This window comes from Camellia sinensis, chromosome 14, assembly GCF_055761805.1.
Source record: "Camellia sinensis isolate YWXY chromosome 14, ASM5576180v1, whole genome shotgun sequence".
In the NCBI taxonomy this organism is placed as follows: Eukaryota; Viridiplantae; Streptophyta; class Magnoliopsida; order Ericales; family Theaceae; genus Camellia; species Camellia sinensis.
The window spans coordinates 110,888,464-110,914,593 of record NC_138974.1 but is presented as its reverse complement, the minus strand read 5'-3'; the positions used below and the strand labels follow the sequence as shown (position 1 = coordinate 110,914,593).

At 38.0% G+C, this 26,130-nt stretch overlaps 1 protein-coding gene across 1 annotated transcript; it reads right to left on the bottom strand.

The window, feature by feature from the left end:
• Positions 1–11,552: 11,552 nt before the first annotated feature.
• LOC114286081 (MSF1-like family protein) lies at positions 11,553–14,641 on the bottom strand. Its single transcript, XM_028229162.2, has 2 exons — positions 14,481–14,641; positions 11,553–12,410 (listed from the first exon to the last, which is right to left on the bottom strand). The coding sequence occupies exon 2, from the start codon at positions 12,384–12,386 to the stop codon at positions 11,829–11,831; it is 558 nt and encodes a 185-aa protein (XP_028084963.1). The 5' UTR covers positions 12,387–12,410; positions 14,481–14,641; the 3' UTR covers positions 11,553–11,828.
• Between the last annotated feature and the right edge of the window lie 11,489 nt (positions 14,642–26,130).

Below are 26,130 nucleotides of genomic sequence, written 5' to 3'. Positions count from 1 at the left end.
AACGTAACACATACAATTATGCCTACTGGGCTCGGTTACTAACATGGTATTTGAAGCAATTTGATAGTACGCGGTCTAGGCACGTATTCAAAAATATTTAAGCAATAACAATGCTTGGTTAGAATGATAAACCAAGCTTTGATGCATGCGAGACAAATGGATATTTTGGACATGGAAAATGCTAATTAAAACATGAGCTCTATTCTACCACCATAAGTAGAGAAATAAAAGGGAGAAAGAAATGGGGGTTGGAAAACATACACACTTATTACAATTTTGTCCTTATGCAAGAGGGTTTGAATAAGTGTTCGAATATCCAAATTAAACTAACTATTACAAAACCAAATGAATGAATAAATAACTAACAAGCTAAGTTACAACAAAGGCTAATAAAGAATAATAAACTAACTACCTAATGAACCATTACTACAACAACACTAATTACAATAATTAATTACAACAATAATAATTACAACAATGAAATTGCAACAATAATTATTTAGAACAATAATGATTACAACTATAATGTTAATATAAGCAACAATGAGGGACAACGATCGCATGCACAGTGTCCAAAAACTGCTCTATCTGCCCAGACTTGCTCTATTCCATCCTCAGCCGCTGCCTTCAGTTTCTGCCGCAATCCATTGTTTACCAATCATTGGGGGACGGTCAGCTCCCAATGAAGCCCGGTCAAGTCCAAACAAGGCCGACATTGCCCGAATTTCATGCAAAACCTATTTTTGTGCTTTGAGGTAAAAACAGTGCAGACGAAACAGTGTACGCTCTATTTGTTCTTCCTACTCTTCTCTGTCATGGGGAAACTCAAGAGAAGAACAAGTTTGGTTCCAAAATCATCAATAAGCACAAGATGATGGCCTGATGATTTGGAACACGTTTGGACAAAAAAATCATTGAATGCAATAGAATGTGACCACCCATTCCTCTTATCACGAATTTAGCTCAAAGAGGGAGATAGACACGCCTCAAGTCTCATCAACATATCATGAATTGATAAGTGACAATTCTTGAAACGATGGACTTGGCATAACGTCCAGCCAAATCCAACCAATCCTATACATCCTTTTATGTTGGTTTCATTGATTTTAAGCCAATTTTATTAATCCTTTCCATTACTTAATCAATTTGTCCAAAGTGATGGTTAAGTCCACTAAATAAGAAGACATGTTAAACGAGAAGTGATCCATTGCATGAAAGAGAGACTATGCCTTGGTAATGAACCTCCATAGAGATCAAGTCATTGAGCCTAGATCTCTTTCTCATGCCTTGAATAACAATCAATCCTTTGAAATAGCTCTTAAACAAAAGAAAAGAAGAAAGGAGGGAGGGTGCAGAAATGATTATGCAAGATTGATTATTAAAATGAGACTCTTTATATGAAAACTAAGTAAATGGAGCCATCAACTTGAATGACTTGATGTCTAAGGCCTAAACAACCAAAGCCACGAGGACATACAACACAACAAGCAAAGTATTCTTAGTATAAGCTATTTAAATAAATTAAGACAGCCCTAAAACAGCCCCTAACATGCAAAAAATAGTAGCTAAAATGATGTTAAAAGAGCACAAAGCAAAGCCAAAAGCAAGGAAGCACAAAGCTAGTAAGCAAGAATAAGGAGGGGTGGCTAACCCCTCTAAACCATTTTTTTCAGTCCTTTAAAACTCTGAAATTTAGTATATAAAGACAAGAAAAATAGAGGAAAAGAGTAGAAGAAGATAAAAGAATAAGGTACAAAATCATACCTTTGAAAAGAGAGTGTAGACACCCCATTTTTGACCATCCTCAAGACCCTGACGTCATCGTTTGTGCACTCGATGATTGTTCTTGTTTGTGTTCGTTTTGAGCGCCCGAAGTCCTCGATGGAACGCCCTGACTTTGAGCTTTGAAACCTTATCTGTTTTGTGCATGTTTTTAGAACAAGAGCTTGTTGTTTCCAGTTTGGAAGAGTGGGTGACCTGTCGGCCAGCCCAGAGGCTGTCGGCCTGGGCTTGTTCTTGTCAGCTACTGGTGGTGGCCGACGACCATTGGTCTCTTTTTCCAGATATTTATTGATAGTTGTGCCAGTTGTTGCTCACTGAGCTGCATCTTCATAAACGTGTATGGTGAGATGTTCACAAGCTCAAGACTTGTTTTTCTATATATAGGGGGGTTCCTCTCCCATTTTGGAGGGTTAGCATTTTTAGAACAAAAATATCTCTCTCTCTCTCTCTCTCTCTCTCTCTCTCTCTCTTGTTATTTTGTACACATTTGCTTAGTTTCTCTTGGCTTTTGCATATCAACCCTTAACCAGATACTTTCACCTTTGGGCTGAGATTACTTGGAGCCTTGTTTGAGCTCTAGAAGGAAGTTTGAGCTTGGTTTGTTGCCTATTTTGTGCCCTAGCTTCAAGAGGTATAACATTTATTATTTAAGCTTGTTTTCAATGCTTGTTTTGTCATCTTTTCAAACTATTTTTGGGCTAATTTTGAACTGTCAAAAACTCTGTTTTTGTGACTTAAAAGTGTTGGTTTGAGGTCTCTTTAAGTTAGGGGGTGATCCACTCTTCTTGCTCCTTTGTTTGTTAAGCTCTTGTACCATCTTTTCATCACTTTCAAACCAACTTTTTTGGGGCTTTTAACCACTGAATTTCAGAAGTTTTTCAATGGTAAAAATTAACTTTTGAAGGCCAAAATTAGAGCAGTTAGCCTCCCCTCTTTGTGTTTTGTTTGCATGCCTAAATAGCTTCATATGTTAGCATGCTTTTCTAGCTTAATTTAGCTTAAGTCTAGCATGTTTTTGCCTCTGAAATAACCTTTTTTGGCTCTATTTTGGGCTGGTTAGTTCAGTTGAGGCTTGTTTTGCATAGTTGTAGTGTTATTTCATTCACTAGCTTGATGCTTTAATGCTTTAATCATCATTGTTTTGAGTTAATAGCATGTTTTAGTGTTGTTTTGCACTTCATTTCAGTACTTAAAATCTCTGCAATCTCCCTCCATTCTTAACTCTTTTGTTTGCTTTGAAAGTGGTTTTAAACCCCTTGTTTGCCTAAGTGTGAAGTGGAGGTGTTGCACCTAATGGTTTAATCCCTTAGGGGATTCATTACCAATAGTGTAATGCCTCTTTCATGTCCAAAGCAACTCATTGTTTGAGCCATCTTTCCATTAGAGGACATTTACTAATAGACTTAATCGATTAAAGAATGAATCGATAATATAAAATGAGTAAACAAATTGGACAAGTAAAAGAGGCAAGATAAGCATCTTTCATGTTGCATTGCATGTGTTCGAATCGGACGTTAATTCGAACACAAGGAAAATGGGACATTTCATACTCAAAAGTGATGAAATGTGCCACTTTCCTTGGTCACCATTACCCATGATCATGTATGATAGGGTGGTGATCCTTTTGAGTCTTGTTTTGCACTCATTAATTTGTACAAACTTGGTTCCTTAGCCATCATGAATGGAAATTGCATGATTAATGGTTTGAGGGTCAAGAGTTACACTCCTTTGAGCTTGTTTGATGATAAGGAGGGTAACAGTATAAACAACCCTTGAGAATACACTGCTTTGCCTTTGTTTGCTCTCTGTTGCAGCAAGAGGAAGTTCAGGACAGCAGTGGCCGACGGCCACCAGCAGTAGCCGACGGACCACCATTGGTAGCCGACTGGCCATCACTGAAATTTGCACAATATGTTGGTAAGGTGGCGCAGAGGCATTCTGGGAGTTAGCAACACTATTGGTGTTCAAATGTGCAAACAGAGGTGTTCAGTGGTAAGGTGGTGGCTTTTCGGGTGGAGAAATCAAGCATGCATGCATACTTCACTTCCCGAGGCCTTTTACTTGCTTTGCTTAGTTAATTAATGGTAGCTAATTCATGCAAACATTGTAATTATTAAAGTAAATTAGCTAGTTAATTTATGTTGTAATTAATTAAATTAATTGCTTTGTAAATTAGTTAGTTAAGTATTTAGCTAATTAATTTGGTTTGTCATATTTAATTAGCTTAGAATAAGTTAGTTAATTCGAGTTTTGTAATAATTAGTTAGCTTAGCTTAGTGTGGCTTAGCTTATTTATTCGGACCCTCCTTCGCGAGGGCATAATGTTGTAATAAGTGTGTGTGCGTGTGTGTATATTTTCTAACCCCACGTCTTTCTCCCTTTTATTTAATCGCTTTTAATGGTTAGATTAGGGGCATGTTTTGATTAGCATATCGCATGCTTGCATCCATTCATTTTGTCTTGCATGCACCGAGGCTCGACACATCATTCAAATTGCATTGCTATTTCAGTATCTTCTTTGAATATGTGTTTAATCGCATGTTATTTAAATTGCTTCATATGCCATATTAGTAGTCGAGCCTATTAATTGCATTATTTGCATGTGTTGCATTAGGCATCTTGTATAGTTAGGATAATGCATCTTTCTAACTAGTTGTTTTTGTTTTGGCTTGGAGTACTCAGTGAGTTTTTATGCTTTAGCATACTTGCACGAGTGTGATTGTCATGTTGCTATGATTAGTATGCTTGTCATGAGGCTATGTGTTTAAATGCTAAACTGCTTGAATGCCTGTAGATGAAGGCTTGTTGTTTGAATTGAAACAATTCAACGAATGTAAGTTTTAAGCCTACTTTGTTGTGGTAAATCCTATTTTAAGCCCACTATGTTCGGTGGCAAATCTGCATCTTTAAGCCCACTTGAGGTAGCAAACTCAAACCATTTTCAAAAACAAACATGAGTTGAATTGTTCCAAATTGAGCAAACTAGTCTATACTTACTTGTATGCATCACATAGTAAAGCTAGTCTAATAACCGGAACAAGAACACATAATATACATAAAAATCATATCATGATTAGTAAAGGCTGATCTTTTGATCGGGTGAGCAGGGGTGCTCAATTCATGACTTTCCCCCCTCGTACCCAAGTTCCCGAGCCGAGGCAACTTCGGTGACGACGGACACGTGGCCTTCGACACGAGTTAGGGTTTCCTAAATTTTTTCAAAATAAAATATTTAGGTGGGGACTCTGTATGTGGAAAAGCAGTCCAATTTTAGCATTATTTGATTTAAAATTCATTTTCCAAAAGATTTGCTGGATTTGGACTCTTTGGTGTTTATCAGTTTCACATTACACTTGTGAGACTAGATTCAGAACCGTGGGAGTCCGAACTGTGAGGCCTTCTTTTCAAACCTTTCCGAAATGCAGGGCGCAGAAAAAGATGAGTCCACAGAGAGGTAAGGTCTTAGATAACAAAATTGATTCCAACACCCTCAAGTTTCTGAAATTAGCTTTGAAAGTTCAACAAAAAGCTTCAAGAACAAACTCCAATGGTGTATGTATTGTGTATGTATAGCTAAAGAAGGTTTGAAGGTCAAAGGAGGAAAGAAGATGGAAGGAGGTCTTTTTAGCTCTTCAAAGCTTTTGAAAAATTTGCTAACCCCCAATTCTGAAGGGAGAGGTCGAATTTATAGAGTTTAAGCCAAGTTGATCAAAAATATTTTCAAAAAACAATAGCCAGCCAATTCCTGCCAGCTGTCCTGTTTGGCGCTAATAAGACCCGGCCGGGCCTAAAAACACACGGTCTGGCCTAAAAAGGAACTCTAGTTTATTTTTCATTAAGACCTGGCCGGGTCTAAATGAGCCACGACCGGTTCTAAATGGACCCAGCCAGGTCCAAAAATCTACATTTCAGGCCCGACTTCAAACGGGCATATTTCCCTAATCCAAACTCTGTTTTAGGTGATTCTTGAGTCAAAATTAAAGCCCCGGAAGTCTAATTTCCAATGGTGGTGGCCTCGCATCTAAATTCTAAGTGTGTAAAGTGATATACCTATTTTAGTGAAGGCTGCTCATTCATTTTCTCAACAAATTGATGCCTAACTTCTTCTCCAACTAGTTTTCTTCCCTCCCTTCTATTTTCTTCAACTCCAAACCTATAACTAAGATGTTTTTTAAGATTTTTCAAAGAGTTCACCTCTCTTCCATTCCACTTTGTCCTTACTTGGTTTACCAAAAAGTATAATATTTTAAACAAAATGCGAGCCTCCAAACATCGTAGAAACATTTGAAATTTTTTTTTGAAAAAGAAGGGTTTAAGGTCTAAAATGGTTTTGGTCAAAACGAGGTGTAAGGTTTGGGATTAGAGCTTGAATCCAAATTTCTTTGCTGAGAACTCAAAAGATTGCACAGTGTAACTTTCATCATCGAGTGTTTGGAATAAATCGCCCAAGTCTTAAGGGCGGTCAAAAATGGAGTGTCTACACCACGATATGATTTTTATTTTTTTTATGTGTTCATATTCCGATTATTTAATAAATCCTAAAAAAATTAATATGTGAAGCATACAAGTATAGACTATGTCACCCACTTTGGAACAATTTGATTTCATGTAGTTTTAAAAGAGTTTTAAAGATGTACAAATAAATTTAGTTTACAAACATAAAAAATCAACATCATTCCAAATTAAGCGACACAACCTCCATCCACTGGCATTCATATAGTTATATCAAGTAAGCAAATAGCCACATGGTAGGATGCCAAACATAATAAGAAAATTATGTACAAATGGGATGTTAAAGCATAACAACTTACATATTTAGCGATGTCCCTCAAACAGCTATAAAATAAAATTAGTAAAATATACATGATCCTATATACAAAATCCTAATGCAACACATAGATCGCTCGATATACGCATAGATTGCTCGAGCGACCAAACCACCGTTCAAGCGTCAGACACAAGAAAGTAACACCGCTCGAGCAACCAAAACATGGATCGAGCGACCAAAACATGGCTCGAGTGCACAATGACCCCCTCCCGGAAGTTTTGCAGACCGTAGATGACCGCTTGAGCGAAGATCACCCTACTCACAGTAGTTTTGCAGACCTGCAAAAGTACTGAGAGAACCTAAAGACCATTCAAGCGACCAAACCACCGCTCTAGCGAACAAGAAAAGAAACAGGAAGCAATTCTTTTGAAAAATTAACTCCCAGCCTATTCAAGACACAACCAACAACTTCAAACAACCAAACCCTGATCACGACAAGATAAGAAGGAGCATAAACAATGATAAAGAGTATCGGATCCCAGATCTAAGAACATGAAAGGGTCGGGTCTACCCTAAGTCGTTATACAGAAAAAGGTTCGACATTTGTTCGGTACTGAACTCCTAAACATGTGTCAAAAAATCGACAAACTCCAATTGAATTAGAGGTAGTAATTTAGTATGGCCTAACCAAATGGGTTTGTTTAACCAAACAGTTTCGATCATGGATCAAAAGTTTGGCTCAAACATTTTGAGCAAATAATTATATATTAGTAGTCCAGTTGTGACAACCCCAATATGCATATCATTTTTGCATATTATTAAGAGAATTTGCATGTTTATGTATTTAAATTTTTGTATATCTGTTTAATTATGAAAAATCTGTTAGAATACTTATTTTGAATTAGAAATTGAAGGTCCAAATGAATTTAGAAATAGAAATTGAGATGTTAAATAGGCTAATCGGAACATTTAGAACCATTTGGGAAGTTTAATTAAAATTTGATTTAGACTAAATTAATTAGGATTAATCAATTTAAAATTTTGTAGGATTAATTAGACTTAAGCTTTCTTAATTAGCCTAATCTAATCCTAAGTATATATATGAGCTAAGTAGGCTTACAATCCATTTTATTTCATCTTTGAGCTCAAAAATCAGGTAGAATTAATCTAGAGAATGAGTGAGACCATTTGAGAGAGAGAAAGAGAGAGAGCCAAGGAATTTAAACAATTGCTTGGAGGATTGATGAATTAAGAAGAAGAGGTCAAGTTCTTGCAAGAACAAGCTTAATCGGAGATTCTAGGTATGAAATCCAACCTCAATCTTTGGCCATAACTCACTTAGTAGATGAACTCTTGAAGAATATGAACTTAATTACAAGAAATGAGCCAATTGATGGTGATAATTGACTTAATATGAACATGCGTGCATCATTTCATCATTTTTGAATTTAAATTTTGAAATCTTAGCTTGCATGTAAGTTATATTACATATTTTTCATGAAAATCCATGTATCTCTACTCAATTGTCCATGTTTTGACATTTCGAAAGTGATAATGTTGAATTCCTTACATGCATGGTTGGATTAAGAAGTTTTGTGTTTAATTTTGAAAATTGATAATGATTTTGGGCAAATGGTTTCAAATTGGTTGTGTTCATGTATTTTCCAAAGAGTTTCCGTGTTTTTGGTCCAACCATGCAAGCTTTTGAAACTTAACTTCATATTTTGGAACTCAAAGATGAAATGGATTCTAACTCTACTTAGTTCATATATATACTTAGGATTAGATTAGGCTAATTAAGTAAGCTTAAATCTAATTAATCCTTCTCAATTTTAAATTGATTAATCCTAATTAATTTAGTCTGAATCAAATTTTAATTAACCTTTCCAAATAGTTTTAAATATTTCAATTAGCCTATTTAACTTGTCAATTTCTGTTTACAAATTCATTTGGAATTTCAATTTCTGATTCAAAGTAAGCATTCTAACAGATTTTTCATCATCAAACAGATATACACAAAATTAAACACACAAACATGCAAATTCTCTTAATAAAATAATATACAAAAATGATATGCGCGTTGGGCTCATCACACCAGTGTCGAACACAACTTAGACAAAATTAAGGTTCATAGGTTGAGATTAATGAACAAAATTCAAACAACCCTACTTCAAAACAACCAACAAAAAATTATACTAAAAAGATGGGCTGAAGGGTAGAGAGGTGGCATCGGATGAGGCAAGGAGCGGGAAAGGAGGAGAGAAGGTTGGCATTGGAAATGGTGAGGCTACTAGCAATGGGGGGTTGTCGGTGAAGAGGAGCTGTTGGAAGAAGAGTCGGTGGAGGTGAGGGATCCAAATAACAAGGGTATATTTGGAATTAAGGTGGGAGTTAAAAAAAATAAAATAATAATAAAAAAAAGCATTTAAGTAGGTAGGGGACTTGGGATAGGTTTTGTGCCTTATTGCACAAAACACCTATTGTGAAGCCCGTCGGGGTATGTCCTGAGTTTATTTTTATGATCCGAATCGTTCATATTATAAAATTTGTCAAGTAGATCATATATGGAAAAAAAAAAATTAGATCAATTGGACATCCATAACCCCATAACAAGACCACATTTGTTTTAAATAAAAATAAATGGTAGGTATAGTTTTGATATTTTTTTTTTTTTTTAAAAAAATTAGGATTGATCATAGGGTTACGTATGTCTGATTAACCTGATTTTTTTTTTTTAATGAATAATATGTCTTACAAAAATTACAAAATAAACAGTTCAGATTATCGAAAAAGGCTCGAGATACACCCATACGGGGCCTCACAATGTGGGTGTTGTGCTATAAGGCACAACACCAATCCAATTCCGTAGGTGGGTGGTTTGAGGGGCAAAGAAATGAGTCCAAAGAAAAAAATAAGTTACTATTAGCAGCACTTTAATTTATGAGAAATAGTTTTTAAAAAATTTATACTTTAAAAAAAAAAGAAAGAAAGAAAAAATCACATATCGTTTTTACACTACACAATTATACTAAAAAACTTTTATTTACAAAATTCACTACTACATATGAGATGCAAGGTTGAACACCTTTTTTTATTTGTATGGTATTATTTAGGTTTATAACTAAAAAGTCAAAAAAATCTTTATAAATTATCTCATCACTCTTTTTATTTTTTTTTTATGTATATTTCATACAAAATTAAAAAATTAATTGAAATAATCAATTTCAAAACAGAGCTCTAGTTGATCCTAAGAAAATGATTGGCATGTTTCTTGCCACCTTTTTTTTTATTACTTTTAAATTACTTAGTTGATGTAACGTTTCAAAGATTTATTTATTATTATTTTTTTTCTGTATTGAATATATGAAAAAGAAAGACGTTAAAACATTTAAAAAGACCCATTGAAAAAAATTTCAGCGCTGATAGAGACCCCAATGGGGTCACCTCCACGACCCCCACTGGCACCCCATTAGTCAAAATTATTTATTTTTTTTTTTTTCTTCAACAATGATTCATCCCACTAAAAACATCATCACTAATAGCACTAATGCATTAAAAAAGTAAAAAAAAAAAAATAATACAACTCCAAGACCAAAATATCACATCATTAATGGCGAGACCCACTACTACCTCATTAGTGGAAGCACTAATTAGTGCTCCCAAGCATTTTTCTTTTTTCTTTTCCTCTAATCACCAACCCCACGCGGGGGTTGACAGAGAAAAGGGGTCAAGGGCATTTTCCAAATTTTTTTACCCACCAAAAACAAAAAAACATTTAAAAAGAGTACTTCTTAGCGTAATAGTTGATTTATTTATTAAACCACGTTAAAACATAAAAATTTTAAATTTATTTAAGATAAGTCTAGAAAAGATAAAAATAATTTTTTTTTTTTTTGATAACATTTAAAATTGAGTCAAGTTCTAAAATATTTTTAGAATTTCTACTTGAGACGAATTTACAAAAAAAAATAAAAAAATAAAAAAAATAAATAAATAAAGTAAAAAAAATAAATAAAAACAAGTTAAAAAAAAAAAACTGGCGTGTAGAAGTTTTTGCCAAATGAAAAGTTTGCCAGTCTTTTTGGAAGACCAGGATGGGCCTGGGATTGAGCTCTCCTTGGGGAACATGGTTACATGGTGGTGCCATTCTAGGCAGGACTACTGTCAAATGAATCAAGTTACTGAGTTCGATGAATGTTTGGCTCGTTAAAATTTGTTTGTAATCAACTCGTTTAAATTGAGATTGAAGAACTTACTATTCGACTCTTGTGTATATATATTTGAGGTATCAGATACATGAAATTTGGGTCAAAATTCAAACTCAGATAGAAAAATGAGAACTTGAGGAGAATAATAAAGCCTACCAGATTAACCAAATGAAATATAACTGACCGGTAATGCTAGAGGTATCAAAAAAAACTTAACAAATAAATGACCAATTGTCTCACCACACCCATGTGAAACATTTGATTATTTATTTGGTAAAAAATTTGAAGCCTATAACATTTTCTTAAGGGATTCATCTTCAACAGTTGCAAATCAAAATTACAAGACATTATCAGCCAACTAGGTCAGAATTTCAAACCTCAAAGTTCATAGAGAAAGAACTCACCACATTTCCAACGCATTAGCAAAAATTTCAAACGCTCGGTCTCATCACCAATAAAAAGAAAAGGAATGTGCACTTCATTCTGTAAATTCAGTACCTAAGTATGGAACCATTTATAAACCAAACACTTTGAAATTACCAAACCTGAAGGGAGTTGTCTGAGAGGTTCTATCTACTTCCTTGATGTATGTATACACAAATTGACATTGTTCACGAGAGTTTAATTAAACAATCTGCTTGAGCATCAAGCTCTCATTTCCTAATTATAAGAATGCAACTACTAGACAATTAGCTCTAAATGCTTTAGAAAAAAGGAAAAAGAATAAGAAAATGCATTAAATCTTATCCTTCCCAAATAGATCATCACTTTCTCAATTAAGATGAAAAAAGAAATGAACTAAAACACATCCCCAAACTACGTTTTATTAAATAAAAATTCCCACGTCCAAATGAGAGATTCCAATATCAGAATTCTGTATTTTTACAGCCCTACATTTTCACATCGATTTCTTTTCTAAAAGAGATTAACAGCCCAAACCATTAACATGGAAAGAGCTCAATACCAAAGTGAAGAATTCACTTTGATTGTTCTATTAATTCTCTACGAGAGTCTAAAATCCTTAGAACCTAGCAATTCAAAACTCCAAAATCCAAGTGATGGATTCAGTACTAGATCGAAATCCCAGTGGATTCAGCTTCAAGATACTTACACATTCTTTCCATAACCTCTCTACCCTTGGCACTATTCTGCAGGAACTTCTCAACACATCGTTGCTCTATCTTCTCTGCCATTGATGCCAGAGCTGATAGTGGCTTAATCCTTATACTAGTCTCTTGCTTGCAAATTGTCCACCCATTTGGATTATCTGGGTGAGGGTCATACCTGATCTTTTCCTCCACTTCTATAAACTTCTGGAGACTGATGTTGCGGGTTGACAGTTGCATTGACCGGGATCGGGCATCAACAACTGTTGACTCAACACAGTGGCAGATTTCTTGACCAACAATTTTATAAATGAACCACGGTCCTGGGGTATGGATAGTGATGGCACGAGTGGTGTAAAGCTTCCCTGCTTCAGGGTCAAGCTTGCGGTTCAAAGTGTCGACTTCAAGGATATGGGACAAAACCCGCTTGTTCTCTGGCTCAGAAAACTTGCGCCAAGATGCAGAGGTTACTCTCTCCCATGGGTGCTTGTAGGTGTACTCTTGTGCGTATGCTTTAACCATCGTGTTCCTCTTCGAATTCTTCAACTTCACAAATAAACACTTCATTAATGTACGGGTAAATGTAAATATTCATGTTTTATTTCTCTTTCTTGTTTGGATGTTAATAGAAATTTGGTCAATAAAAGGAAACACTGGAATGAAATACAAAGGCCCTGTTTGGTAGAGCTGTGGGAAAGTGTTTATAGCTTATACCTTAATAGCTTATAACTTATAAATATGAACATAAGCCGATTTCTGACTCATAAATTAAGTTTCTCCTGCCCCACTCAAAGAATAAGCTGATTTCTGACTTAGAAAAAGCTATAAGCTATAAGCTTAAACTAAACCAAACACATCAAAATAGCTTAAATTAAGCTGAAAGCTGAAATAAGCTGAAAAAAAACTATACCAAACAGAGCTAAACTTAGTTCAACAGAATTTTTTTTTGCCAATGACATTTTATTTTCCAAGTTCTGGGTAAAATGAAGAGCCCATTACAATTTACAACTTACAACTAGGAAGTTCAACATATAAATCTAATTCTAATGTGCACAATAATGAAACAATAACTTAACTTTGTCAAGATTAAGGATATCTCAATTTCTGTCCACTTGAAGACAACTGAAACCATTAGTTTGGGCCACCAAAAACTTCGAATTAAAATCGAAACAACTCATTTTAAGAGTAGATAGCGATAAAAACCATATAGATAAACCCCTCCCTGATTAAGATACTTGAACTTCTAGAACAATTGCATCCCTCTCTCACACATGCACACTGAAAGAACTCAAGAAATCGTCCGTGCAATCCTAAAATGCATAGTGCACATAACATCATTAATGGTGATCTACCCAAACCTTTAACTGTATCTTCTGCAGGAATGAAGTGGAAACTGTCACTCATGTGCTGATGTGTTGCCCTTTTAGTTGGAGAGTTTGGCCCAATGTTATCAAGTGGTGGGGAATATCTTGGGTGCAGCCGGGGTCAGTGCCTGGCCTTTTGCAGTGGTGGGCTGGTTATAGATGCAACAAAAGGGTGAAGATGCTCTGGAAGATCATTCCATTGGCGGTGCTATGGTCTTTATGGAAGCAGAGGAATGAAAGTCTGTTTAATGACACACAGGCGAATTTGGAAAAGTTGTGTGAACTTATTAAAATACAGATTGCACTGTGGTTCAGAGCTTCTAGCCCTTTTTTTTGCTACTCAGTCAATGATATTGTGTTTAATTTGCAGAATGTAAAGTTCTGCATTATGCACTGATGGGGTTAGTCTGAGGTTCTTTGTCTGCTACTGATGGGAGGGTGTATGCTGGTATTTGCTGGTTTATGCTGCTGTGCTGGGTTTTGCTGAGTTCAACCCATTGGTTCCTCAATCATAGTTCTGGTTAATTTGTTTTCTTGATGATGTCTTGCTCTGGTTCTTGCTGCTTCAGAGTTTTGTAGATTTGGTTTTGCTTAGCTGTGGCTGCAACTTGAGGACTAGTGTTTGGTTCTGGGCTTTCCTGCAGTGATGTTTTTCTGGTTGCTTAGCTTTTCAGTTGCTTGCTGGTTTTGTTTGTCTTGCTCTGTTTGTTTGTTGGTCCCTCACCAACTAGGACGTTGGAGCTTAATCTAGCTCCAAACTCTCTTCTTTATTAATGTAATTTATCATATTTTGTATGTGTTTTTTCATCAATAAAGTCCTTTTTTGCCGATCAAAAAAAACCTAAGGAAACCTATAAAAAACAGTAATTTAACGGCCAAAAAGTACTTAAATACTAATATACTGTAACACACATACATATGTCTATGTACACCTATATATTCATCTCTTCCAATCACATAGAAATTGAAATGATGGGGAACCCAAATGGGATATGCGTGTTCCATAATTGAATCACTAACAGCCACTGATTTACACACACACACACACATCGATATATAGATAATTATCATGAGAACCAGTGAGTTAAATCATCCAAAAAAATTATAGAAAACAACAAATTTCTAGGGCAAACCGATCCATAAACATCTCAGTTAATTCATACATACATGAGAAAACGAAATCACAACATTATGATACCCAATGAAATTGAATTAGGGAGAGAGTTTAAAAGACGATTCTTGATCAACGTACCTGTGTCGCAAGGACTGATGAAAACGCCGTATAGATCGCAGAAACAGAGAGAGAGAGAGAGAGAGAGAGAGACTCAGAGAGGCGGCCTATGTATGTATGTCATGGTCAAACTGCTATGCGATGCGAGGTGGGTTTGTGCGGAATATGTTCACCCTAGGGCCGTGGCGAGTCTTAGACCTCCACGTGTCCGAAGCCTCTAAAAAAGAAAATTACAAATAGGTTTGCTTAAATTATGATTTCCCCTTTATAATTTTAAAAATTACATACCGTCCTCTAAAATTTTTAATTTTATAAAAAATAGTCTATTTTATTAATAAATCATCAAGTCAATTAATAATTTTTAATGATATCAAATTTATTTTAATTAGTAATTTATATAATTTTATCATTGTATGGGAGAGTAATTAAAATTTTTATTTTTTCAGTTAATTCTATTAAATAAAAAAACCTGACAATGAGATATTAGTAATTTTTCAAACTAGAAGATGTAATCCATAATTTAAACAAATATCAAAGAGTGTATTTATAATTTAGGGGTACTTACGTATAGGTCCTAATAAGTGGACTTATTATCTAATAGGTCTTATGGAAAAAATTTGTCATAAAAAATGTCACTAATTGTAAATTTTAGTGACAATTTATAAAAATCAAAACAAAAAAAAGTCACTAATTGTCAATTTTTAATGACATATATAAAAAATTGTCACAAAAAAATTATTTTTAACAACAATTTTATCAAAACTTATTTCTAATAGGATTTGATAGGAATTAAATCCAACTATTAGAACTTATTAGTAGTTTACCCTATAATTTTTATCCTTTTGAAACTAGACTCTTATTTTCAATGTCAATTAGTACAACACCAACCCAGGAAATTTTATTTATACCTAAAAAATGTTTAAGTAAGTCCAATTTTTCAGTACTCTATTAAATTATTTAGGGTTATAATTTATTCTTAATACACCTTATTTTTTTCTCCCAAATTACCCTTTTGAGGTACATCCAAATAAAATAAATTAAAAAATTCAAATTATATTAAAAATCATTTGAAAAATCTTTTTTTATTCACGTGCATATGGGAACACGACTAAAGAACCCAACACTGATGAAAGAGAATGCTAAAGAAGAAGGAGATGGTGAATTTCATGTTCAGACTTTCAGAACCGGACAAAACCGAACAAAGTAATTTGTTCGATTCTAAAAGTCTGAATAATAATGGCGAAAAATGGATTGAGTACTCACTTTTATGTAAAATAAATATAAAAATCAATAATTATACTTTGATAGTTATGTATATACTTACCTCCTCTTTTATGGGTTACTTCAAAGAACTATTTTGATTAATACTCTCATTCATTGTTTGATTTTGTTCAAATTTTCTTTTATTTGCAAGTAACAATATAACCAAAACATAATAACATTGATGATAATTGTGAGTTTTGGTGGTGTACGAGCAAGAAATATTCTTTCTCGTATAATCCTGTTGATCAAGTTTGCGCTCCTCCGTACGACGTCGCTTTACTCCCTGAAAACACAAACGTGAGCTAGCCGGCGGGTGTGTGTCGGATACCTCTCCGATGCCTAAGTCAGCAAAATAGACAAATAGACAAAAAGCTCTGAGTCTTCGGGAATCAAAGTTGTGTTACCTCTCCATAGGTGATGTTATGAGCTTTTATAGGTTCCGTGTGGCACAATCCTAGTAGGACTCTTACTCCTTCATGTAAAGTCCTCCTAGGAATCATATTCCTGAAAGATAATACTTATCCTTCAACACCCCCTCACTGCTTAAACCAAGTGAGATGGTTTTACCATGGTTGGATGTTAATACGACCGAGATAACATGGCCACGCTAAAGCCGTAGACTAGACCGAGCTCCAACTAGCTCGGTTCTTTCTTTCACTGCACGTGTACCTCGATTGACATATTCCAATTGGGTTGTCTGAAACCGTGCGATCCACAATGAGCTTGGACCGAGCTATCTAACAGCAAGGTTCTAAGCAGAAGCCAACATACTTCGGCAGAATATGGTATGATCGAGCTAACTATCTCTACTCCGACCGTGGTTATTCTTGGACCGAGCTAACACTTGCGAGGTCACTTTCCATACCTGGACCGAGCTAACACTTGGACTGTGGTCCACTTACTAAGCCCTTCTTACTATGGCCCATAGAACGGCCCATTTCCCAGCTCGGCCCAATTTACATATAAATTACCCTCTCAATTACCCCTTAATTCCATCTGCGCAGTATGATAGGGATTACCTGTTACTAGCCAAGCTAAAAACTTTAGCCGTTCAACCAAGCTAAATTCATACCGTGCTAGCAATCTGTCCGGTCAAAACGTCTCTTCAGTCGCTATAACTGAATCGATTTCCATTCCAAGGACACGTGGCAAACTCTGATTAGCCCAGCGCAGCTGTCACGCCGTTTTCGTATTTCGCAACTTTTGAACAGTCCCGCCTTTTTTCCTTCATTTCACACAAAACAAACCCTTTGTTCTTGAATAAATCATTTCTCTATTCATCTCCCTCTCTCTCTAAGCCTCCATTTTTCCAAGTTTTTTCTCTCTTTCTCACTGCAACTGTAGAGCTCGTGTTCTTGCTGCCATCACTCCTTTCTTTAGTTCCTCCATCTTGAGCTGGTAAGTAGTTCGAATCTGTTTCCTTTTCATTTATTTCGTATTGTTCTTGCAATACATAGTTTAGTATTCATATGTTTTCCAAAATACATACCATGTTTGCTTCTATTTTTCTGGGAAAAACCACGTAATAAAAACCATTTGTATTTCACGAATAATCTGAGAAACACTGTATTTGATCCAAAATCATACCCCAACCGAACTAGGATACTGTTTGTATTAGGCGCAAGCCTAGCCATACCTAACAACCGAACTAAAACTTCACGCCATACTTATAGCTTTCATAAGTTAGGGACCCTCTGCTTCTTTTAACCGAGCTACCGAACCGCACTAAGTTTGCGCAATACCGTGCTAGAAAGCCTCAACCACCGACCAGGCTAAAACTTAGGGCCAAACTAGCTCCCTTAGTTCAGACTGAACTAAGAATGCTGCCCCAAAGATTTAACCGGGCTAAGGAACCTTGCTCAAAACCGGGCTAAGAAGGGGTAGTGGCCCACGTAGCCGAGCTAGGACTTTTATTTTATTTTTTTGCCGTTGTCTCTTTTAGCACGGTCCAACGATCTATGTTTAACACCTCTCTTTTTTCACTTTGCAGACTTAGGCTGCCAGGCACTCCTTTGAACGCTCGACCGAGCTACTGAGCGTCCTTTCAAGACCGAGCTAATACCCCATTTTTTATTCATAACTTAAAACCTCATGGGTAAATATAGATATCTGGTAAACACCCCAGGTGCTATGGCCGAGTTCGGAAGGAACTACCATATCCCTGATGATGTCCACCTCACCCTAGCCAAGCTAGATATCATACCTTGGGGAAACCCTGGTTTTGTTCCTTTTACCTTTCTTTCCATTGTAGAAACAGGATTCAGATTCCCTGTACAGCCTCTTCTCTGTGCCCCACCCAGCTTTCCACAAATTCATACCGTATAATAAATGGTATTGCCGAGCTAAACCACCGGGCTAGCCTTAACCTCAGTTTAGTCGAGCTTTTCCACCAATATTCCTTAGGTTCAAATGAAGATGGGTGGGTTTATTATTTAAGAATAAGGCGCCGGCGTGAAAAGATAATAAAGAATATCCCGGATAAAGATATGAATGACGATGATTTCCTTTGGGTATTTGGGAACTTTGAGGACCAACAAGTCCAGATCCCGGGCGACAGAATAAATTTGAACAAGGGTGTAGCCGGTAGGACTACCTCAGCTTTATTTGCATGCTTTTCTTTACTTTGGTTTCCACTTCCTGAACCGAACTAACCGTATTTTCCTAACTTAATGCAGATTTGAACTTCCTTAAGTCTCAGTACAGCTACCCAAACTTAAACATACTTCGTGCCGCACTCCGATATCCAAACAGAAGCTGGGCCGAGCTATTGAATTTCGAACCGACCTACCGATATAGTAACCGCAGGAACACCAGAGTGATTGATTTCCTCCTTGAACCTTCGCTAGAGCCAGATCCATCCTTGCCTCAAATCAATCTCATCCCACTAACTGCCGAACAAGAAATGGCCAAGAAAAGAGCAGTGAGGGCCCTTCTAACCGAAACAAACCAAGCCGAGGTACCACCAGCAAGCCAACCACAAGAGACCGTGGTGGCCTTACCAACCGCTAAGCCCTCATCATCTCGTCCAAGCAAGCGTACTCAGACTTCCATAACCGAGCCATGCCTTGTCGACGATGATGAACCGTGGTGCCTCGAACCTCTTCACCAAGCCTCCACTTGAGCGCTCAGACCAAGCTAGCTCCTCAAAGTGGGTACCAAAGATCACATTTCAGAACCGCGCTATCATGGATTCTGACTCAGTGGTCGCAGAAAAAGACCACTTGATGGCCTTCAACCTTGCTAAAGGCATTTGCTTTCCAACCGACATAAGGCACCACGACCACCTAACCGAACTGAAGGCCCTTCGTTCGTCCACAAAATCAATGGTGCTGGTAAGTTGCTTCTTCGCTTATTTTTCAGAAATTCTTACGACTTTTGGCTCGGTTTTACTGAAAATTGTTTTACCATCCTTTTGCAGGCTATACAAAAAAATCACATCGCTCACAAGCGAGTGTTGAAACTTCGAAAAACCACCAAGCAGGCCATGGCCGAGGCTAATGAAAAGGTGGCTGAGCTAAAAGAGTCCCAACAGAAGACGGCCGAGCTAGAGGCCGAGGTGGGTCGACTCACCGGGCTAGTTACCTCGGCTGATGCTGATAAACAAAAGGCCCTGGCTATGATGAAAGATAAATATCTGCGCGAGCTGGTCAAGCTTCAAGGAAAAAAGAATGCCGAAATAACAAAGCTTGAGAAGAAGCTGGAGGATACGAAGGACCACGGTTTTAAAGAAGGCGAAGCCCTGTACATCAAGCAGTGTGAAGTTGCGAAGGACCTGTTTTTTAAATGCGGGTGGAGGGGGGCTGTGGCGCAGCTCGGTCATGGACCTAAGACCGAGGTCTTCAATCCTCCTTCATATTTCATACCGAGCTCACTGGCGGAGTATGCTGCTGCCATTCAGCAACAATTTCTTTAAGAGGAGGAGGATGAAGATGCTGCTCCAGAAGACAACGCTCAGCCCGGTCGCCAGTCTATCTCCCCAACTCCTGTGGTCTCCGTTCCACCTTTGCCTGCTGTGTCTGATGCGGTGCCTCCAACCGAGCTACCTCTAGGTGAGGACCGGGTTGTTTTGGACGTCAATCTAGACGATCTTTTCTCCTGATTTTTCTTTTTTGTCTAGCAAAAGAATTTGTAACCGGGCTATGTCCCCATCTTTTATACTTTGACTTTGCATTATCAATGAAATCATCTTTTGTTTTCCTCAACTGTCTGTTCGGTTTACTTCTATGCTTGTATTTACTTTCCCAATATAACTTGAATGATGTAAATTCTCTGGCCGAGATATTTATCCTAGGCTTAACTTTGTAATCTAGCTATACATACATGCCAACCTCTTCAGCCTAGATTCTTATCTCGACTGAAGAACAATAAGTGTTGATTTTTCAAGCCAACCTCTTCGGCCGAGATCCTTGTCTTACTTGAAGAATAACAAGCGTTGGTTTTTCCAGCCAACCTCTTTAACCGAGATCTTTATCTCGATTGAAGAACAATAAGTGTTGGTTTTTCCAGCCCACCTCTTCAGCCTAGATCCTTTTCTTGGCTGAAGAACAATAAGTGTTGGTTTTTCCAGCCAACCTAGAGTAAAGTATTTGGTTATTCCGACCAAACGTCCTGCAGCCTGGATCCTTATCCTGGGCTTAGGAGGGGTGTTGGTTTTTTCAGCCAACCTTTAAGTTGAAAGTGTTTGGTTATTCTGACCAAACGTCCTGTAGCCTGGATCCTTATCCTAGGCTTAGGAGGGGTGTTGGTTTTTCCAACCAACCTCTAAGTTGGTTTATTCCTGCCAACCTAGAGTAAAGTGTTTGGTTATTCCGTCCAAACGTCCTGCAGCCTAGATCCTTATCCTGGGCTCAGGAGGGGTGTTGGTTTTTTCAGCCAACCTCTAAGTTGGTTTATTCCTGCCAACCTAGAGTAAAGTGTTTGGTTATTCCGACCAAACGTCCTGCAGCCTGGATCCTTATCCTGGGCTTAGGAGAGGTGTTGGTTTTTCTAGCCAACTTCTTCAGTACTGATCCTAATCTTAGCTGAAGAGAGTGCAAAGCTGGTTATTCCGGCCAACTATGCTTACAGCGCTCCTAACTCACTAAAACAATCTTTTACAGAAGGAAACAACTATACTGAAAAGAAACTACTTGTTTTATTGAGAAAGAAAAAATTACAGATACTTGAAATAAAAGCTAAAAATAAAATAGTTTGAGATTGACAGTGTTCCATGGCCTGGGAATGGCTTTGCCGTCCTTGTCTTCTAAGTGGTATGCCCTTTTTCTTGCTAATCCAACCACCTTGTAAGGTCATTCTCAATTGGGCCCTAATTTGCCATCTCCTGGTACCAAGGTGTTTCCCATCACTTTGCGCAGTACCCAATCTCCGATTTTGAATTGTCTTGGATGTATTGTTTTGTTATACTTTCTGGACAACTCTTGCTAGTACGAGGCAATGTGAACCAGTGCTCTTTCTCTTCTTTCTTCCGCAAGATCGAGCTCCAGTGCTATGGCTTCTCCATTTAAGTCTGGATCAAAATTTTCACTTCTAATTGTGGAGAGGCCAACTTCCAGTGGGATTACTGCTTCCATGCCATGGGCCAAGGAAAAGGGTGTTTCGCTAGTAGACCGCCAAGGTGTGGTACGGTAAGCTCATAAAACATAGAGAAGCTCCTCAGCCCACTTGCCCTTTACTTTCTCTAATCTTTTCTTCAATCCATCTAGGACAACTTTGTTTGATGCTTCTGCTTGGCCATTTGCTTAGGGGTATGCTGGTGTAGAGTTATAGAATTCTATCTTGTACTCTTCACAAAAGCCTCTAAAGATTTTGCCGTCGAACTGAGTGCCGTTGTCCGATATTAGAGCTTTTGGTATACCAAACCGAGTGATGATATTCTGCCAGACAAACTTTTTCACATCCTTCTCCTTGATTGATGCCAATGCTTCTGCTTCCACCCACTTTGTGAAGTAGTCTGTTGCTGCAAGGAAGAACTTTCTGTTGTCGGGTGCCGTTGGAAGTGGTCCTACTATGTCCAAGCCCCATATTGCAAAGGGCCATGGGCTTGTCAATGGTAGGAGTTCTCTGGCTGGCTGATGCATTTGGTATGCGAACTTCTGACATTTCTCGTACTTCTTGACATACTTCTCTGAGTCTGCTTGCATGTATGGCCACCAATATCCTTGCAAAATTGCTCTGTAGGCCAATGATCTTCCTCCTTGATGGCTTCTGCATACCCCTTCGTGAATTTCGAACAAGAATGCTTCGACCTTGTTGGGATGGACACACTTCAGGTAAGGTCCTGTGAAGGATTTCTTGTATAAGGCCATTGATGGGGAGAGCCAAAATCGCTGCGACTTTGCTGTTATTTTGTTGGCCTCTTTCTTTTCTTCCGGTAGGACGCTGTCTTTTAAGAACGCTATGATGGGATCCATCCATGAAGGGCCTAGCTTGGCGCAACATACTTCTTCTACTTCAGGTTCTTCAATGCTTGGTCTTGGTAAGTAGTCAATCAGTAACGGATGTGGGACGGATGTATCTGCCATTGAAGCAAAGCCTGCTAGTTCGTCTGCTCTACTGTTTTTTTCCCTGTCGATCTGCTCTATTCGCACTACTTCAAATTTCTTGATCTCCTTTCTGACTAACTTTTGGTAAACCATTAGCTCGGTGGCCTTCATGTAGGATGCTGATTTTAAGCCTGCTAGAAGTGCTTCATATTCCGCTTCGTTGTTTGATGCTGGGAAGCCAAGGTTGACTGTTTGCTCCACCACTAGGCCATCTGGTGAGATGAGGACTATGCCTAGTCCTGCACCGTGCATGTTGGACGCTCCATCCACGAAGAGCTTCCACATCTCTCCAACGAACAGTTTCCAGCAAGTGGAGGGATCAGATGATGCCTTAAGAGTGTTGCTGGTGTTTTCTTCAAGGTCCATGCTTGCTGTTTGCCCCTCGCTATCTGATTGTACCAAGTCTTTATTTGTTAGTGAGTCTTGGTTTAGTGTAGCATGGTTTGCTTTTTCCTCCCTTACTTTACTCTGGTCTGCCTTAGGGTCTGACTGCGTATCCTGCACCAGGGGTTGCGTTATTCCAGCGTCAACTTCCAACCCTAGTTCGGTTGTATCAGTCAGGTTGACTGAGCAGATATGATGACTTCCTGGGGTGAATTTCGCGACAAAGTCTGCCAAGGCTTGGGCTTTTATCGCGATTCTGGGTTGGAACTTGATGTCGAACTGTCCCAAATCGAATGCCCATTTTAAGACTCGTCTAGAAAAGTTCGCCCTTTCAAACAAAGCTTTTAATGGAAAAGCTGTGAGGACAATTATTGTGTGGGCGTGGAAGTAATGCGACAATTTCCTTGATGCCATCATCAAGGCTAAGGCCAATTTTTCCAATGGTAAGTACTTGGTTTCTGCGCCTAGTAATGTCTTGGTGACATAAAAGATGGGCAGATGTTGGATTCCTTCCGCTCGAACTAATACTGCGCTGATTGCGTGCTGTGAAACTGCTAGGTACAAGAATAGTTCTTCTCCAGGTATTGGGGTCACTAGTAACGGCGGAGAAGACATGTATTCTTTCAAACTTTCTAGGGCGCGGTCGCATTCTTCATCCCACTCAAATTTGGCCTTTAATGCTTGAAAAAATGGTCGACATCTGTCTGATGACCGACTTATGAACCGGTTGAGCGCGGCTGCTATACCGATGAGATGTTGTACTTCTTTTACCGAGTTGGGCCTCTCTAGATCTTGAATTCCTTTGATCTGAGAAGAGTCTGCCTCTATACCTCGGTTGGTCACCAGGAAGTCTAGGAACTTGCTAGATCCTACGCCGAACGCACACTTGGATGCATTAAGGCATAGCTTGTGCTTCTTCAGGATCTGAAACATCTCTCCTAGGTCTCTGAGATGGTCATTCTTATCCTTGCTCTTGACCACCATGTCATTGATGTAGGCTTCCATTGTTCTGCCTAATAATGGTTCAAACATCTTGGTGACCATCCGTTGGAATGTTGCCCCTACGTTCTTAAGGCCAAAAGGCATGACCTTGTAACAATATAGTCCTCGTGGCGTTGTAAAAGATGTAACCTCCTGGTCTGGCTCATACATGGCGATCTGATGGTACTCTTTGTACGCATCAAGAAAGCTAAGACGGTTGTGTCTTGCCGTCAGATCTACCAGTTGGTCTATCCGTGGAAGAGGAAAGCTGTCTTTTGGGCATGCCTTGTTGACCGTTTTGTAGTCCACACAGACACGCCATTTTCCATTCCTCTTAGGCACTACTACTGTATTGGAGATCCATCTGGGGTAGTGCACCTCTCTGATAGCTCCTGCTTCTAGCAGGTTTTCTACTTCTTCCGCCACTATCTCGGCATGGTGGAGTGTTGCCCCTCTTTGACAGAACTCGAAAGTCATAACAATTACGGGAGTGAATGTCAAAGCCTAGAGACGACCCATTTTTGACAAGGTCGAAGACTTAGACAAGCATGCAAGACAACAAGATATGTGCATGAAGGCAGGGGCAAAATGCAAGAACAATGCACAAAGCCGAACATAACTTATGATCATGCAAAGAAAGCTGTAACGAAGCAAATACATATAATAAATGCAACAGTTTTAAGCAAGCCAAAAACCAAACTACATTACAATGCAGAAAGGATGTAAGAGAATTATGCAATCTTAGCGAGCATGTACGATAGATACACAAAAGTGAACGAGGTGTGATAGATACACAGAGTGAGTAAGCATGTGTGATAGATACACATAGTGAAGAGAGTGTGATGGATACGCTTATATGAATAAAGTGTGATTGATACACTAAGTGAAGCAAAGTACGATAGATACACTAAAGGTGGACACAAAGTGTGATAGATGCACTAAGTGAACAAAGTATGATAGATACATAAGATGTGAATACAAAGTGTGATAGATGCATTGAGTGAACAAGTGTGATGGATACACAAAAGGTGAACACGAAGTGTGATAGATGCACTAAGTGAACAAGTGTGATGGATACACAAAGGTGAACACAAAGTGTGATAGATGCACTAAGTGAACAAGTGTGATGGATACACAAGATGTGAACACAAAGTGTGATAGATGTACTAAGTGAACAAGTGTGATGGATACACTGGAGGTGAACACAAAGTGTGATAGATGCACTAAGTGAACAAGTATGATAGATACACTAAATGTGAACACGAAGTGTGATAGATGCACTAAGTGAACAAGGATGATAGATACACTAAAGGTGAACACGAAGTGTGATTGATGCACTAAGTGAACAAGCATGATAGATACACTAAAGGTGAACACGAAGTGTGATAGATGCACTAAGTGAACAAGTATGATAGATACACTAAAGGTGAACATAAAGTGTGATAGATGCACTACGTAAACAAAGTGTGATGGATACACGAAAGATAATGAAGTGTGATGGATACACTAAAGTAAATGAAGTGAATATGTACATGATAGATACACAAAATGAGGATGTGTATGATAGATACAGAAAATGAGAATATGTGTGATTGATACACTAAGTGAAGAGAGTGTGATTGATACACTAAATAAATGAAGTGTGATTGATATACTAAGCGAATGAAGAAAGTGAAGTGTGATTGATACACTAAATGAATGAAGTGAGTGAAGTGTGATTGATACACTAAATGCATGAAGTGTGAAGGATACACTAAAGCAAATGAAGAGAGTGAAGTGTGATTGATACACTAAATGAATGAAGTGGGTGAAGTGTGATTGATACACTAAAGTAAATAAGGAGAGTGAAGTGTGATTGATATACTAAATGAATGAAGTATGATGGATACACTAAAGTAAATAAAGTGTGATTGATACACTAAGTGAATGATCTTAAACGGAACTTCTTTGAATGAACCGTACATACAATATCGCCTGGTTGTGTCAGTTTCAAATGAACCGTACATACAATATCGTGCATAAATGAGAAAGAAACTTGATAGGTACAATGCAATACAATGCATGATGTTTAAGGAATGCGATAAACAAACCTAGCGGCGCTTTAGAAAGCACCTTACGAGGTGAGTGGCGATGAACCGCTTTACTCTGACGGGGATCTCCCCTCGTGCTCTTTGAACACTTACCTTCAACTTATGGTATAAAGGTTCTGATATGTTGAGAAGGGGTAACCTCCGTATGTAGAAGCCACGGATGCCGCTTTTCTTTCTGACCATATTTACAACTTTCCCTATTCTCCAACGGGGTGACAGACTAGGTTAGTTCAGTATCCAGAATTGAGGTGCATACACGCTATCACAACCTATGGGGCTTCCATACAGATTTCAAGCTGAGGACACGCCTCTGGGTATTTAAACCATTCTTTAGTCTCAGAAATCCCGAACCTTTGCATTCTAGGCAACAACCATTCGAACTCTAGTTTCCACCGTCGCAGTTGGTCACCT

Bases quoted from the DNA above. Each gene is read 5' to 3' on its own strand.
- LOC114286081 (XM_028229162.2), bottom strand. From the start codon at position 12,386: ATGGTTAAAGCATACGCACAAGAGTACACCTACAAGCACCCATGGGAG.